This window comes from Gigantopelta aegis, chromosome 12 (genome assembly GCF_016097555.1).
Source record: "Gigantopelta aegis isolate Gae_Host chromosome 12, Gae_host_genome, whole genome shotgun sequence".
Classification (NCBI taxonomy): domain Eukaryota; kingdom Metazoa; phylum Mollusca; class Gastropoda; order Neomphalida; family Peltospiridae; genus Gigantopelta; species Gigantopelta aegis.
The window spans coordinates 41,530,562-41,549,571 of record NC_054710.1 but is presented as its reverse complement, the minus strand read 5'-3'; the positions used below and the strand labels follow the sequence as shown (position 1 = coordinate 41,549,571).

Genomic DNA, 19,010 nt, shown 5'->3' with positions numbered 1-19,010 from the left:
ATTGATTGATTGATTGATACACTACTTGCAAAGCTTTATTTGTCTTATTATTCTAGTATGTTTCATATTGAAGTCGAAAATGATGATCCTCTGGAAAAACAAAGTTAGTATACAAATAGAAGAAATTCATACACCCCAGTGATAGACCTTAATATATGTATAAACGTTAATAAATATTGTCTTTAAAACGTTCATACCAATATCTTCCAGCCATTCAGGTTGCTTTACAAATATTGTCACGTCAAGTCATACCAAGAGAAGGTATTTTTAATCAGTTCTTACAACTTTTATATGTATTGAGCCATTGGGTGACCTAACATTAAATTAGTATAGTTTGATATGGCAACTTAATACTCATATTCAATTACTTAGAGCATACTTTGTGTTTTAATAATATGACTGGAAATAGTAATCTTCATATTAATATTACTATTTTTAGTAACAAATTAGACTTATTGTGTATGCGATTGGTGATTTATACCATATTAAGTACTGTATATTAATGGGAGATTTGTTTTCTATATTTATTATAATACTAGGTATTAAACTATATTCTATAATATATTTAATTTATTAGATGCGGTATTCATTCGCCAATATTTAGATATCTTTTTATTGTGGATTTATGCCATATTAACTGCATAAACTATAACATACGAATAACCATCTTTATTTCTATATGTATTATAAAATTGGATTATATAATAATACCGTAGGCCTATTCTATCGCTAGTACCCGGTATTTTTGTTATATTTATAAAGGTTTGGGTTACTTTTACATGTCATACATTCACTACACACACACACACACACACACACACACACACACACACACACACACACACACACACACATATCTATATCTATATCTATATCTATCTATATCTATATATCTATATCAATATATCAATATATATATATATATATATATATATATATATCTATATATATATAATATATATACAGATATATAGATAGAGAGAGAGAGGGATATAGATATATGAGAGAGATATATATATATATATATATATATATATATATATATATATATATATATATATATATACATACATACAGATGATGTCGTTTGACGGCATGGGCGTATTGAAATAAAGTTTCAAGAACATCCAGTATCCGATGATTAATTAGTCAATGTGCTTTAATGTGTTATTAAATAAAATCAAACGACTAGTATCCAGTGATTTGATTGTCTTAATTCCTATTTTTATATTATCTAATTGACCTCACCACAAAGTCCGGTTTAATGTAATAAAAGTTGGACCATTAATTTAGGTACCACTGTGGATGATTTGGAAACAATTTCAAATCTGAGTTCTTCCGCTGGAACAACGCTAGAGCCTGAAAACGAAGGGATCAGCAATTCTGACAGCAAAACGCAGCCACAACAAGGTATATTTAACTTTTCCCTGCTATCCAAAATGAAGGGATCAGCAATTCTGACAGCAAAACGCAGCCCCAACAAGGTACATTTAACTTTTCCCTGCTATAAAATAATATTCGAATATTCGATGGAAATGGCTGGCGAATATTCGAATACGCACTGACCAAAAATTGACTCTTGAAACTATCTTTGAATTGTTTGATGATCCCATTTGTCAGTGTAATTGTGGTCGTTATGGAACGAAGTGACTCCCTTTCGAAGGAAACCAGATAGTCAAGTGACAAGTACGTATGTCCAGTAGATCTATACTTTGTTTAGGCGAGGTGTTGCTATGCGACTTAGAAACTCCCCATTTAAGAAAACCAGATGATCGAGTGAAGCCCCTATGATTCGATCACGTACGTATGTCCAGTGGATCTGTTTTGTTATACTTTGATTAGACGAGGCGTCGGATAAGCAGCAGTCACAGGAACCAATCCCATGTGATACACCTGGAAATAGAGGAAACTCCTTATGGTGTTCCTCAAACTTCATATTCCACTGAAAAAAATGTACAGACAAACTCGAACACAGTAGCAGTAGCAGTAGTAGCAGTAGTAGTGGCAGTAGCAGTAGCAAAAATAGTAGTATAAGAAGAAGAAGAAGAAGAAGAAGAAGAAGAAGAAGAAGAAGAAGAAGACAGAGGAGGAGAAGAAGAAGAAGAAACAAAAAAAGAAGGAGACAATACCAGTACCGTGTCACATGTCAGTACTGTTTTCTTCCACATACCAACTCCATTTATCGCCATCGTCATAGCCTACACTACCAGGCGACAATCGGGAAATCACGTCTTCATTTGTGACCAATTTTATAGTAGATATGCAGATAATCAAAGTAATTGCTTGCTTCCATTTATCCTGTCGCGGGATGTAGCTTACTGGTAGAGCACTCGTTTGTGATGAAATGGCTCGAAAGAACAATCACCATCGATGGACTCAGACATTTTCCCCCGTCTAAATGAGTGTCCCATGAACGGTATATAAAAAGCCATGGTATGTAGTGTTATGTCTTAACAAAATGCATATAAAAGGTCTGTTGTTACTCATGTAGTCTGTGTGGCAGCAACATGTTTCCTTTCTTTTTCTGAAGACCAAATATCAAAATCGACGTATGTTAGGAAGCCTTATTTTTGTTGTTGTTGTCTTTGTTATTATTGTTCTTTTTGTTGTTTGTTGGAGGGTTTTTTCTGGGGGCGGAAGGGTTTCACACATGCACATATACATATACAGTTATAATAGCATAGCATGGAGCGGATACAAGTGCATGGTGCTGGAGGTGCGCATCAACTCTTCGAAATTCGAAATGCACCGATGATTTTAGTTTGATATTTATATGAAATAAATCTATTTATTTATTTATTTTTAAGTAGTAAATGAAATTATATCGTTGTAATTTCTTTCATGAACATGTGCTAAAAGGTATAACTTTTACATTTCACAACAAAAAAGTAATAAATATGTTGCAACGTTGAGATTTCCCCTTTAAGGGAATCAGTTGACGAGGTGATTCAATCGTGGACTGTTTTATTATTCTTTGTTTAGGTGAGACTTCGGGCAAGCAGTTGTCACGGACATCAAACCCGTATGCTGCACTCGGGACCAGAGAGCAAAATGTGTATGAAGGTCTTGGAGATCCGAACAAAAAAGGTATAGGCCTACATAGCAGGTACATGCTTATATACACTCATCCACCCACACATCACTTAATACACAAATACTTGAAAATTAATTATTATCGTATGCATACAAGCATATGTAAATACAGGCATACATATACACATATACATATGTACATACATCCTTAAAGGTGCGTTTTCAACCTTACAAATGTTCGCTATGTGTTACTTTTACCAGTGATAAATGATGGCAAATTAATCGATATCACATATAATAGTTGCTTAATTAAACAACATAATATTAAAATTGTGATGTGCCGTCACTCGGCGTAAATTGTAATTTGCCGAGAATGGCGTATCAAAGAAGAAGTTTGTTTTCTTTAACGACACTACTAGAGCACATTGATTTATTAACAATCGGCTATTGAATGTAAAACATTTTGTAATTTTGACATTTAGTCTTAGAAAGGAAACCCGCTACATGTTTCCATTAGTAGCAAGAGATCTTTTATATGCACCATCCCACAGACATGATAGAACATACCACGGCCTTTGATATATCAGTCGTTGTGCACTGGCTGAAACTCGAAATAACCAAAATGGGTCTACCATTCGGCTACATCCCGTCCCCGTGCCGTATCCACTGAAATAACAGCCAGTAAATGTGAATATCTGATTCAAACTGAAATTGTGACGTCACGTGTTAACCGTACTGTCGCCAGCATTATATTTTGTCCAATAGCATAAATGTTGTTGTTTTTTTGTTTTTTTTAGTTGTAAATGAAAGGTTTCAAGGTATTAACGTTACATTTCACAACAAGAGGTATTAAACATTTTGGTTATTATGCACATTTTAGACTTTTCATTTGTTTACTGTTTCTCATTCCAGCTAGTGCACCACTACTAGTAGATCAAATGCCGTGGTGTGTGCTATCTGTCTGTCAAATTGTACATGTAAAAGATCCCTTGCTACTAATAGAAACATGTAAGCGGTATGTCAAAATTACCAAATGTTTGACATCCAATAGCCGATGATTAATAAATCAATGTGCTCTAGTGGTGTTGTTAAACAAAACAAATTGTGTTATCCTTTATTTAGGTGAGACGCAGGACAAGAAACTGCCACATGAATCGAACCCGTATTCTGCACTTGGAGCCAGAGAGGAAAACCTGTATGAGGGTCTTGGAGACCAGAACAAAACACACATCACACACACACATCACACACAGTACACACACACACACACACACACACATATACACACACAGACACACACGCACACACACAGAGACACGCACATACACACACACACACACACACACACACACATATATATATATATATATATATATATATATATATATATATATATATACATACATACATACATACATACATACATCAAACAAAATATATAGACATTATAGATATAATTATTGTAATTATTAGCATATGCATGTATACATAAATAGATGCATATATGTACATAGACACACACATATATACTTTACAAATATGCATTCTCGAAGTTGCAAGTGACAAATTTCTCTATGTTTTGTATTTACCAATGATAAATAGTTGCAAATTAATCGACACCACATTATATTATAATCTTTCCTTAATTAACTGCAGACAACCAGCCGTCAGAGACACCAAAGCCGGATGCAGAACCCGGGACCCCAGAGCAAAACCCTTATGATGATCTTGAAGACCCCAGTAAGAAAGGTATACAACGTACATAGATGCGTACCGACACACCCACACACCCATCCATCCATCCACCCACCCATCCATCCATCCATCCACCCATATTTTACAGATAACAGAGGTATACAACGTATGTACGTACGTACATACATTCGTACCGACACACCCCACACCCATCCATCCATCCATCTCTCATCCATCCATCATGTATTTGTCAGTTAGCGGGAAGATACAGAAAACAAAGGTATTTTTCTACATTTAATCTTGCGTACCGACACACCCACGTTCCCATATAACCATCTTGTCTCCAGGCTTCCCTTTGACGGTCAACTTGGCAACAATGTTCAGCATATACAGACATATGGCCTCATGTTTCAGTAAGGCGCTGCGATATCGATCGCATCCATCAGTAATAGTGTTGTTATACTTTGTTTAGTAACCTCAACAAGCAACCGTCACAGGTACCAAGCGCATGTGATGAGACCCGGCCACACAAACAAAAGTCCCCTTACGATGTTCCTCCTAAATATGATGTACCTGTATCATCAGAGAAAAGTCCTTACGATGTTCTCCCAACATGTGATGCACACCCACGCACCCATCCACCCACCGATCCATCCATCCATCGCATAATATAGAGATAACAAAGGTATACAACGTACGTAGATGCGTATCGACGCACCCATCTAATAGTTGCAAATTAATCGACACCACATTATATTATAATCTTTGCTTAATTAACTGCAGACAACCAGCCGTTAGAGACACCAAAGCCGGATGCCGCACCCGGGATCCCAGAGCAAAACCCTTATGATGATCTTGAAGATACGAATATGAAAGGTATGCAACGTACATACATGCGTACCGACAGACCCACACACCCACCCCTCCACCCCTCCATCCTTCCATTCATCCATCGCGTAATATACAGATAAGAAAGGTATACAACGTACATACATGCGTACCGACAGACCCACACACCCACCCCTCCACCCCTCCATCCATCCATTCATCCATTGCGTAATATGCAGATAACAAAGGTATACAACCAGCCGTCAGAGACACCAAAGCCGGATGCCGCACCCGGGACCCCAGAGCAAAACCCTTATGATGATCTTGAAGATACGAATAAGAAAGGTATGCAACGTACATATATGCGTACCGACACACCTACACACCTATCCATCTATCCATCCATCCATCGTGTAATATACAGAAAAACAAAGGTATGCAACGTGCATATATGCGTACCGACACACCTACACACCTATCCATCTATCCATCCATCCATCGTGTAATATACAGAAAAACAAAGGTATGCAACGTGCATATATGCGTACCGACACACCTGCACACCTATCCATCCATCCATCCATCGCGTAATATACAGAAAAACAAAGGTATACAACGTACATATATGCGTACCGACACACCTGCACACCTACCCACACGCTCATTATACAGAGATCCTGTATTTGTTAGTTTAGCGGGAAGATGGGGGTCACATGCACCCGTCTGATTTAGTTTTCTAATTTAATTATTTAATCCTGGAGATGTCTAGTAAACAAATGTTCCCACAAAACAATTCTTGCCTCCAGGCTTCCCTTTGACGGTCAACTTGGCAGCAATGTTCAGCATTATACAGACACATGACCCCATGTTTCAGTGTAATTTTGATCGTTACACAACTTGGAGACTCCCATTTTAAGGAAACCAGGTGATCAAATGAAGGCCCTGCGATTCGACCACGTATTTGTGTCCAGTGGAGCTGTTTTGTTATACTTTATTTAGGCGAGGCACCCGTAAACAGAGAGGAAAGTCCTTATGATGTTCCCGAAAAATATGATGCACCTGTATCAACAGAGGAAAGTCCTTACGATGTTCCCCCAACATGTGATGCACCTGGATCAACAGACGAAAATCCTTATGATGTTCCCCCAACTACTCACTTCACTGAAAAAGGTACAGGCAAACGGGCACACAGTAGTAGTAGCAGTAGCAGAAGCAGTAGTAGTAGTTAAAGAAGGAGACGAAGAAGGAGGTACCGACACACCCGCACAGTAGCAGTAGTGGTAGTAGAAGAATTAGTAGAAGAAGAAGAGAAAGAAGGAGACTTTACCTGTAACGTGTACCAGTATCGTGCCACATGCCAGTAGTGTGTTCCTTAACACACCAACTCCATCTATCGTTATCGTCATAGGCTACACTACCAAGCGACAATCGGGAAAAAACCCACAAGGAACATGGGGTGGGCGAGGGCGCCTGTGTCCCTACACTTGAGGAAGAAATTGTACGTGTTTTGTTGTTGTTCTACTCTATATACATCAATATAAATATATTTGTTTATGTGAGGCGTCGGACAAGCAGATGACACGGGACTCTGGGACCACAGAGGAAAGTCTCACACACAACAAAAAAACACACACACACACAACACACACACACACACACACACACACACACACACACATATATATATACTATATATATATATATATATATTAGATGTAACCCGTGCTTATCACGGAAAAGTTTAGATGAGGCATATATTTATATTTATAGATAGATGGATGGATGGATGGATGGATGGATGGATGGATATAGATACCAGTTATGTGCCACATTCCAGTACCGTGTACAGTCTTATATACCAACTCCATCTATCGCCAACCTCATATACAACCTGGCGACAACACGAGACACCCGTCTAATGTGTGGGAACTGGTCAAGTTGACTAACGTGGATCTGATCGTTTACTGGTGCGCTGTGTATATTTTATTATATTTATACTTAGGTGAGGCGCTGGAAAACCCGTCACAGAAATCGAACACTTTTGCTTCCGTTGGCAACAACGAGGAAACTCACTACGAAGATCATCAAGTCCAGCTTTAACAAGGTACACTGGCGTAGGAAGCGAGGAGGCATATGCCCCCACTTTTCTTGATCCATTAGCAGCAGCGATGATTTATATAATGTATGTGTGTGTTTGTGTGTGTCCACTCCCTTTTTTTGCACCTTCCTCACAAACATTTGTGCGAACTATTTTATTTATTTGCATGAGGTTTTCTTCATTTTGTATTGATTGATTGATTGATTGATTGATTGATTGATTAATATCATGTATTCATTGTATGTGCTAAACTGGCTGGGATGGTGTATATGAAAGATTCCTTGCTACTAATATAAAAATATAATGGGTTTCCTATCTAAGACTGAGTTACCAAATGTAATATCCGATTATTAATAAATCAATGTGTTCTAATGGTGTCATTAAAGAAAACAAACTTCATTCATTCATTTATTTATGCATGTATGTATTTATGTATTTATTTACAGAAAGAGACTGAAGCACATTTTCACAGTTTATGGCTAGAGATGCTGCCGTCAAAAATAAAACAACTGAAGAAAAAACAGGGAACATTGTGTTTGCCAAATTGTGTTTAGCGACAGTTGCTTTAAGCATTAAATTTTATTTGCAAATAGTTGTTAACTATGACAGTATTGTTTAGCGACCGGTGAAACTTGTATAGTTAACAAAATGATCTCAGAAACTTAATTATGAAAATAACCCACCAAACCAAGCACCGTTAACTCACTGTGGCTATCTGTATTATTTTGTCTGGACGCATTTTGCACACATACCACATTAAAGGGACATTCCTGAGATTTCTGCAATTAAGATGTTATTGAATAAAAGAGACTTTTTAACGATTGTAATTACATATCAAATATATGTTTCTGCATAAAATATTAGTGGCTGTATATTAAACGTGTTTTTTTATTGTTTTAATATTTATACTAGGTTAAATTTCATTTTATTTCCTAAAACAAAAAAAATCGTATTTGAAGAAACAATCTAGTTTAGGGCTTCTTGCAAATATTAAAACGACCAGCAAAGTTGAATAAAACAAATACAGGGGCCTACTGATATTAATAAAAGTAACCTAACTGAAAGTGTCGTGCTGCGTATAAAACACTTACTATTGAACACTATTCCGGATGGTTTACAGTTGCATTCTTCTGACCAACTAGGATCGATCCCCGTTGGACTATTTCTCGTTCCAACCAGTGCACCACGACTGGTATGTCAAAGGCAGTGGCATGTGCTATCCTGTCTGTGATTTGTTGCATATAAAATATCCCTTCCTGCTAATCGAAAAGAGTGGACCATGAAGTGGCTTTAGCGGGTTTCCTCTTCCAATATCTTTGTGGTGCTTAACAATATGTCCGACGCCATATAACCGTACATAAAATGTGTTGAGTGCGTAGTTGAATAAAACATTATCTTCCTTCTTCTGACCCATTGTAGCAGACAGATTTGTCGACAAAGTCGGAGGGTGTGCCCGCAACAGACGTGCTTGAACCTTCAGTGGATGTAATCGGGATTGAATAATTGACGGAGTGACTGGTTGGTTAGTTGACGTGTTTTATATTATCTTGTCCCGATATATGTGTAACCTAGCTGCCAAAAGTTGCCATACTATTCTTAGCACAGAAAATCCCTTTTATATTCCAGCCAGTCAACCACGACTGGTATATCAAAGGCCGTGGTATATACTACCCTGTGGGATGGTGCATATAAAAGATGCCTTGCTGCTAATCGGAAAGAGTAGCCCGTGAAGTGGCGACAGTGGGTTTCCTCTCTCAATATCTGTATGGTCCTTAACCATATGTCTGACGCCATATAACCGTAAATAAAATGTGTTGAGTGCGTCGTTAAATAAAACATTTCTTTTTCTTTCCCTCTTGTATGTTTATGAGATGACCCTTGTATAATATTAACATTTTGTTGTTTCTAATATCACAAAATTCCTTTTTCATATTTGTAAAAACGCACGAGCGTCTGAGAAGTATCAGTTATTGATTCAAGTTCTAGTCTATTTTTTAAGGATATGTTCCGGTTTTAACATCACAGACTCTTGTTTCACTCTGTTGCAACTTTATCCAAGTGTGTTACAGGCTTGTAGATTAACTAAACTTAGTGTCCATGTTGTAACTTTATCCAAGTGTGTTACAGGCTTGTAGATTAACTAAACTTAGTGTCCATGTTGTAACTTTATCCAAGTGTGTTACAGGCTTGTAGATTAACTAAACTTAGTGTCCATGTTGTAACTTTATCCAAGTGTGTTACAGGTTTGTAGATTAACTAAACTTATTGTCCATGTTGTAACTTTATCCAAGTGTGTTACAGGTCTGTAGATTAACTAAACTTATTGTCCATTTGTACGAGTTGAAACTAGGGTCTGCGCCTTTAATGCTTTCAGTGAGTAATCTCTCATAACTGAGTATAGAGTGGCTATTTACAATTTTATTATTTATATTTGTGCATATCTTATGTTGTATCTTTATTTTGTTGTAATGAGGTAAGACTTTAATATATTCTCTTTTGAAATGTTGATCCAGAGTTTGTGTTTTACTGTGTGATCTAATTATTACGTTTACACGTGTGTAAATTTAATTTTAAGTGACGAAACAAAACACACTAGCTCCGGTCCTTACCGTGTAAACCGACCGGCCTCGGTGGCGTCGTGGCAGGCCATCGGTCTACAGGCTGGTAGGTACTGGGTTCGGATCCCAGTCGAGGCATGGGATTTTTAATCCAGATACCGACTCCAAACCCTGAGTGAGTGCTCCGCAAGGCTCAATGGGTAGGTGTAAACCACTTGCACCGACCAGTGATCCATAACTGGTTCAACAAAGGCCATGGTTTGTGTTATCCTGCCTGTGGGAAGCGCAAATAAAAGATCCCTTGCTGCCTGTCGTAAAAAGAGTAGCCTATGTGGCGACAGCGGGTTTCCTCTAAAAACAGTGTCAGAATGACCATATGTTTGACGTCCAATAGCCGATGATAAGATAAAAAATCAATGTGCTCTAGCGGCGTCGTTAAATAAAACAAACTTTACTTTTTACCGTGTAAACGTGCGAGTTATCTCGCATTCACGGTTCTTCTCACATGCACGTGTAATCGTGCCTTGGAGTAGTCTTCTTTGATTAAATGTATTACTTCAAGAGTTGTTTTTGGTTAAAAACTAGCACCTTAATTTTGTTTATGTTATTGTGATAAGAGTTTTGTTTTAATTTATTATAATGGCCCTATAAGTAACGTGAAGGTTTTCTCTATTTGGATGTCATCTGATATTCAGACCCATGTTAAAAAATATGTTTGTGGTTAGTTTTTAATCAAGAATACCAGCATAATGTTCATATTTGGTAATCTAATATCTCCATGATAGATGCCAACCTTTACTGATCAACACCTGTAAGACTGTGGACAAAAATCCAGTTGCTTTCCCGCGCAGCATGGCTTGCACAAAAGATAACGTGAGACTTTGATTCGTGCACATATATCCGCTAGGTGGCACCTCTCGTCCAAAATAAATACGACAAAATGGCTGTTTCCCGAGTCACGAAAGGACAGCGAAAATCACGAAGGATCACGAAGGATGGCTTACTTAGATGATAACGAGTCATGTTAAAATAATAATGAAAAAAATTAAAAACCTGAAAATGCATGTTACCCACAAGGCATTTGTCCTACGCCTGTAAGACTGTCAAATGCTAAAAAAATCTGTTAGTCTTACAGGTGATCCGTAAGAGTTGACATGTATGAATATCTCCATGCTCATGAATCAGGGCAGAACCCATTTTGGGTACGATTATTTTCAGCACAGCATTTACTGATGGAGGAGCAGTGGAATTAAACCCCTTCTGTAGACACATTCATTGACTCTTTTTCCATCCTAGACATTGCCCTGTGACTTAGGCACGGGGCACGTTATGTCAATACTTTTTCTTAACGTGCACGGCGAGTTGTTTCCACCTATGTCGCATATTTAAAATAGCGGGGTACTTTTGCGGTTGTCGTTGAATGATTTATTTTGTTAATAATGACACAAATACTTCAATCAGGATTTAGTGAGTATGGTATGTTATACATTTTTGGTTTCTGTGTCCATTTGTTGCACTGTTTCGGTTGAAAAACATTTGAAACATGGCGCCAACAGTTTTGAATATCAGCTACATATAGGGTATGTAACAGTGATAGAAATAAGAAAAGAAATCCACTTGTCCACCAGACAAGTATGCCGCAAAATCTACTTGTCCACCATTTCCACTTGTGCATCTTTGTTGGACAGGAAGTGGATGCAGAAGGAAAGTTAAAGCACTGGGCTTTTCCTTTTCAAGCAATTCTTTTGTTACTCTTCACTTCAGATTGCTTGTAATTCCGTAACTCGGGTGACTAGAACAAATTGTAGGATTTTTTACAGTCGAGCGTAAAAAAAGTAATAAAATATTAGTGGTTTTCTTTAGGATTAAATGAAAACCAATTAAATTGTTCTCGATCACATTCCCATCAGAACACGTCACTGGTTTTCAACTTTAACTTTCAGCTGAAGGCCTGGAAATAATTGTTTGGTTGTGCTTTTGGAAATGACCTGTCATAAATGAAAATGTGCCTTTCACCAAATGTTAAAATAATGTTACTGTTGTCCTTTATTAATTATGTACTGTTACATATACTAGTACGTACAAGTTTACATGATGCAGTGAATCTCCTCGAAACAGTACCCTGAACCCATGGGCCAAATTGGTTCCAAGTAAGTTCGATCCATGGGTATCCAGTTTACAAGGGGATTGAGGTAAAAAAAATTGCTGTATTTTGTCCACTATTTAATATGGAAAAAGTGATAAAACGGTTAAATAACAACTACACTCAAATGTGGATAAAATTATGCACTTTAAAAGCATTTAGCTTGAAGGGTGGGTGTGGGTTTTCATTATCAAACAATTTGACGTTTTGTCGGATGTCACGGGGATCCTATAATACCCGTAACTGAATGAAACACGATTGTCCAAATATCTCTCCTAACTGTATATCTATTAGATCTCTCTGTAACAGGCAGTTATACCCGCTGTGGCTCGTCTAGGTATATCAGAGATACGATCTTATATAAGGTATATATTATAATAGCACGTTTAGTTCACTAGAAAACACAACAAAAACACAATACACTCTGGAATCTGTATTAACCTACGCAGACCAATGTCTTGCCGCAGTAGTTAATTAACAACAACAAATAATAACAACCCAGAACTGATCACTTAATTAGTTAATCTCTAGGTGTCTAGTTTACACAATATGCTAATCACTTCACCGTGACACAACACCCACACGTGTGATAATTGAGAAACGCTTTCCAGGAGAACTTAATTAATAAAGGAATTACAACTCTATTCCTAACTGGTTAATTTTTAATTAACCCTTACTACTCGTTCAGTAACGTGTGATAATTGAGAAACGCTTCCAAGGGAACTTAATTAATAAAGGAATTACAACTCTATTCCTAACTGGTTAATTTTTAATTAACCCTTACTACTCGTTCAGTAACGTGTGACAATAGAGAAACGCTAACACACACACGTGTTATAATTGAGAAACGCTTCCAGGGGAACTTAATTAATAAAGAAATTACAACTCTATTCCTAACTGGTTAATTATTAATTAACCCTTAACTACTCATTCAGTAACCTCGTAACACAGAACTAATACTGGTACCTATCACAATAAAGACAATAACCTACAGTTTACCTAGGTCCTCTAGGATGACTGGTTAAGCTTTTTATAATTATTTAGGACAGTGAGCCTACAGATTACTGCGTCAGATGATCGGCAGCACCGTCTAAATAATATTGGTATAATACAGTATTAAAATATTTAACGTCACATCAATCACATCAAGGTTATACACAGAGCAGAAATAAAAATTATTTACCAGTCCGGACGGACAGCAATCCCTGGAGCCTTCCTATGTTTCTCTCCGATATCTCTAAAACCCTAGCTATTTATTCAAAACTCTCAGAGACAGCGAATATCGCCTGGGGGCACAAGGCGGTACCTCACGTATCATCTGAATTTCCACAGCGACCAAGACGGCATATCTTTCTCTTAGATCGCCAGACTCAATGACGCCAAGTCGCCAAATCACGGTTGTAAAAACCGCACTCGCGGAGGTATTACGTAACTACTGGCCACATGGCTCCGCACCTGGGCTGGGTGTGTATTAGAAGTACAACTCGACGACCGTCGCGCAGAGGTATCACGTAACAAGTTGCCCACCTGGGCTAAGTGCATTTGGAACTGCACACGGCCTTCTAAAGCAATTAATATCGCCACAGGCGAAAAGAAATTAAGAGCATGTACCGTCACATCGGACTTTTGACATCTTTCCACGAATCAAAGTCGAAAAATATATTCTGTTAAATACACGTTAAAAGCGTAACAACGTCTTATAGGTTTTTATTTTATCACATTGCTGACAATGTACCGGCCTCGGTGACGTCGTGGTTAGGCCATCGGCCTACAGGCTGGTATGTACTGGGTTCCCAGTCGATGCATGGGACTTTTAATCCAGATACCGACTCCAAACCCTGAGTGAGTGCTCCGCAAGGCTCAATGGGTAGGTGTAAATCCCTTGCACCGACCAGTGATCCATAACTGGTTCAACAAAGGCCATGGTTTGTGCTATCCTACCTGTGGGAAGCGCAAATAAAAGATCCCTTGCTGTCTGTCGTAAAAGAGTAGCCTGTGTGGCGACAATGGGTTTCCTCTAAAAAAAAACAGTGTCAGAATGACCATATGTTTGACGTCCAATAGCCGATGATAGGATAAAAATATCAATGTGCTCTTGTGGCGTCGTTAAATAAAACAAACTTTACTTTTATTTTACCGATAATGTATTCAGTAATTCACGAAAATCAAAGGAAAGTTATTTTTTACATTTGTGGTGAACAGGCAATTACTTCGTTATAACTAAAAGACAAAACAATAAAATAAAATAAATTATCCATTTTTAAATACGAATGGTATCGAATATAATTTGTCGATCCAATAAATTATTTGTGTCAGACGTTCCGAATGGGGAATTCGGAACTCAAACATAACTCAAAGGTATTCCGAATAGTCACGAGCTAAAACTATTATGTTTTCAAGACCATGTTTATTTGACTCTCAAACCACGATATTTCTATAACATTTTGCGATGAAACACCGCTGATTCCGTTGTTGTTGTTTTTTTAATTACAACAAATTGCTAAAATATATGATACTGTTTTGTAAAACAAATATTGTATTTGTCCGCCGGATAACCACTAAGGTAAATTATGCTTGTCTGAGTAAATTTTTACTTCTCGGGACAAACGGATAAGTGCTTATTTCGAACACTGTGTAACAAGGTTCGGATGTAGAAGAACCACACATGCTACGTCCCTTCGGACTACCTGTGACTTTATCATTCTTTTGAGTGCTGCACACTATGTTTATCTACATCACTGTACTGTATAGAACGTGTCTGTGTTTTTATCAGATGAACAAGGGAGTGCTGCACAGTATGTTTATCTACATCACTGTACTGTATAGAACGTGTCTGTGTTTTTTATCAGATGAACAAGGGAGTGCTGCACACTATGTTTATCTATATTACTATATTGTATAGAATGTGTCTGTGTTTTATCAGATGAACAAGAGTGGTGATGGTGATGCTAGCAATGCTGGTGAACAATATTTTCCCCGCTTTGAGTAACCGCTGGGGTAATAAAAGTATATAGTGAGTATAATGGTAACCAGGCCTATTATCACACCAATATACCAGTATAGATGATCACAACAGCAGCAACACCAAGCCTTAACACATACTAGCATCTGGTGGAGTGGAACGCTCATGGCTTTCACTCCAGCTTATGGTACTCACATCACCAAACTGCCGAAAAATATTAGTATTAATCGCATACTTATATACTCAACAGATTTTTTTATAATATTTTGTTAAAGGGACATTCCTGAGTTTGCTACACTTTTTAAGATGTTATCGACTAACAGAGACCTTTTAACGATTGTAATTACATATCAAATACATTTTTTCTGCATAAAATATTAGTGGCTGTATATTAAACGTGTTTCTGGTCGTTCTAATATTTGTACTAGGTTAAATTTCATTTTATTTCCTAAAATATATTGTTTCGTACGTACGAAATTATTTGAAGACAAAATCGAGTTTGAGCTTCTTACAAATATTAAGACGACCAGAAACACATTGAATATACAGGCACTGATATTCTAAACAAAAACGTATATTTAATATGTAAGTTTAATCGTAGAAATATTTTATTACTCGGAAACATCTTACAATGCAGTAAACTCAGGAATGTCCCTTTAATATAACCCCTTTATAAATATATCTGATATGCAGGTACTCTCTCTCTCTCTCTCTCTCCTGTCTCTCTCCTCTCTCTCTCTCTCTCATCCTCCTCTTCAGCACCTCTCTCTCTCTCTCTCCTCTCTCTCTCGTCTCTCTCTCCTCCTCCTCTGTTCAACCAGAATTATGCTGTTAATAATGCAAAAAATGATACCCAACCTAAAAACAGTATATTTTATAACAAGAGTACTGATCACTTAAAGTGACATTCCTGAGTTTGCTACATTGTAAGATGTTTCCGACTAATAAAATATTTCTACGATTAAACTTAAATATTAAAAATATTTTCTTGTTTAGAATATCAGTGTCTGTGTATTTAATGTGTTTCTGGTCGTCTTAATATTTGTAAGGAGCCCAATCTGGATTTTGTTTTCAAATAATTTCGTACGCTACGAAATTTTTTTATTTTAGGAAATAAAATGAAATTTAACCTAGTACAAATTTTAGAACGACCAGAAACACGTTTAATATACAGCCACTAATATTTTATGCAGAAAAATATATTTGATATGTAATTACAATCGTTAAAAAGTCTCCGTTAGTCGATAACATCTTTAAAATTGCTGCAAAGTCAGGAATATCCCTTTACCATAGGTAATTAGTAGCATTATGGTACTACATGTTCCTGTAACAAAACCCATATCTGTCTGAATATTACAGTTGCTTGCTTAAACTATTTATTTTTTTACAGGAAGACCACCATACTATTGAGGTAAATATTTACGTTTTTGATGAAAAAGCGCAGACAGCATTCAACATGTAACGATCAAAGTCCGTTCTATTAAACGAATTTGCTCTGTCCTGTAGTAGTTTTTATTCAGTAAGCTACCCTGGGAATGGCAGTTCTCGGGAGTGGCTGTCCTGTAGTAGTTTTTATTCAGTAAACTACCTTGGGAATGGCAGTTCTCGGGAGTGGCTGTCCTGTAGTAGTTTTTATTAGTAATCTACACTGGGAATGGCAGTTCTCGGGAGTGGCTGTCCTGTAGTAGTTTTTATTCAGTAAACTACCCTGGGAATTGGGCAGTTTCTCGGGAGTGGCTGTCCGAGTAGTAGTTTTTATTCAGTCAATCTAACCCTGGGAATGGTAGTTCTCGGGAGACGTGGCTGTCATTCTGTAGTAGTTTTTTATTCATTAATCTACCCTGGGAATGGCATTTTTTTTTTTTTGTTATTTTTCTCGGGGAGTGGGCTGTCCTTAGTAGTTTGTTTTGATTCACTAATCTTCCCTGGGAATGGCAGTTCCTCGGGGAAGGTAAGTGCTGTCCTGTAGTAGTTTTATCAGTAATCTACCCTGGGAATGGTCAGTCCTCGGGAGTGGCCTGTCCTGTAGTAGTTTTTTATTCAGTAATCTACCCTGGGAATGGGGAGGTCCTCGTGAGTGGCTGTCCTGCTATTAGGACGAAGCCACTAGATAGGGATTCATGGAATGCAACTCCTACTGATCTATCCATTGGACGACCTCTGCATTGTCCAGAGATGCTGGTTTTTGGATCACGGTTAATGTTTTTGTCGTTCTGAGACAGGACTGCACAAAACGGTATTTTACTTGTTCACTTTTTTAACTTATATTCATATTTACATGTCATTGTTCTAATGTATATACACCTGGAATATATAAAGGTCACAAACGAAAGCAAGGACACTCTAAAGAAGTTAAACCACCGCAAAGATGGGGGAGAAAAACAAAAAAATAACAAACAGAATGTTGAGAAACCATCAATAATACATAAATAACCTACGATCAAAAAAATTGGATAAAACTTAATATATAACTAACATAGTTTAAATGACAGTCTCTGGTGAAAATGAGAAGGAAACTAATAAACGGTCTGATGGACAATTTCTACAAGAAATGAGAAAATAGTACATATAGTCGATGACAATTTCTGGTTTAACATGCAGGTGGAAATAACAAACATGGTGTATAAAAGCAGTCTCTGCCTAGAAATGACAAACATAACAAACAGTCCGAGACAATTCTGCTAGAAATGTGAAAATAATAGACAAGGTTGATGACAGTCTTTGTTATTATGTGAAAAATAAAATACTGTTTAATGACCGACCCTCTACTAGCACATGATACAATAATAGAAATAGTTTGATGACATATCTTGCTATTTATGAAAAACTAACAAACATGGTTGAACACCAATCCTCGACTAGAATGAAGAAAATAGCATAAGTTGGTAGCAATATCTGCAAGCAATGAAATAAAATAACAAAACATAGTTTGAAAGAAAACTCAAAATGATGAATAAATCAACCCAAACAAAGCACTGCTGTTATAACATCTGCCAGCAGCTAAAGATAGGGCTTCACGACCAAAGGTCACGTGGCTACGAAATAATCAGGAGTAATATCAGCCATTGATGGTTATCGCTAAACGTTTTGCCAGACTGATTTGTACCATACATTTTAAAAATCTCGAACCAGTCAACATCGTTTTAAACCGAAAATAGAATAGTTGCTGAACCGCTGGCCTAATCTGCTAGCTGTAGCGTCCCAGGCTGACATGCCGGACTTGAAACACAAAAGGAACGGAATGTGTCTTCATCGACACCTCAAGCACATAGTTAGGATACGGCGATTTGGTGCTCTAATATGTTTATTTTAACACAGGTCACTTCTACGGAAGAGCGGCAGCCAAGGCGTCTTTTAACATCACACTTTCTGGTACATGTAGGTACCAAATTAATGCCCGTCTGGGAAAGTACATATAAAGAATCTAATAGAATAGATGTTTAGACGACACCCCCTGCGAAAATACATCGACTACTGGGTTTCCAGCATATAAATATTTCTTGCTTTACTGGCAAAATTAGTCAGGTTTTCTCCCAATACTACATTTTAGAAGTATTAATGTTTGACATTGCAAGGGTTCATGATTAAAATCAATGCGCTTTCAAATCAAAGTTTAATATAGTTAAAGTTTGTTTTGTTTAAACGACACCACTAGAGCACATTGGATTTATTAAACTTTGGTAAGTTGACATA

At 37.2% G+C, this 19,010-nt stretch overlaps 2 protein-coding genes across 11 annotated transcripts in view; one reads left to right on the top strand and one right to left on the bottom strand.

Annotated features, from left to right (window-relative positions):
- The window catches only part of LOC121386519 (hemicentin-1-like), a 107,395-nt gene extending 90,594 nt beyond the window's left edge, over positions 1-16,801 (top strand). For 5 of the 10 annotated variants that reach the window (XM_041517450.1, XM_041517449.1, XM_041517455.1 and 2 more), the window contains 8 exons: positions 57-103; positions 1,294-1,410; positions 2,983-3,087; positions 4,156-4,257; positions 4,687-4,782; positions 5,512-5,604; positions 7,559-7,660; positions 8,101-8,526. In XM_041517450.1, the coding sequence (XP_041373384.1) occupies positions 57-103; positions 1,294-1,410; positions 2,983-3,087; positions 4,156-4,257; positions 4,687-4,782; positions 5,512-5,604; positions 7,559-7,656 (658 nt within the window). In that variant the 3' untranslated portion in view covers positions 7,657-7,660; positions 8,101-8,526. Of the gene's footprint in view, positions 1-56; positions 104-1,293; positions 1,411-2,982; positions 3,088-4,155; positions 4,258-4,686; positions 4,783-5,508; positions 5,605-7,558; positions 7,661-8,100; positions 8,527-15,278; positions 15,617-16,707 lie in introns of those variants that run through there. The other 5 variants (XR_005959669.1, XR_005959670.1, XM_041517451.1 and 2 more) reach the window with 5 other exon arrangements.
- A 1,841-nt stretch (positions 16,802-18,642) lies between these two features.
- The window catches only part of LOC121386052, a 12,460-nt gene continuing 12,092 nt past the window's right edge, over positions 18,643-19,010 (bottom strand). The window contains exon 10 of the mRNA XM_041516851.1: positions 18,643-18,718. Coding sequence (XP_041372785.1) covers positions 18,643-18,718 — 76 coding nt within the window. The remainder of the gene's footprint in view (positions 18,719-19,010) is intronic.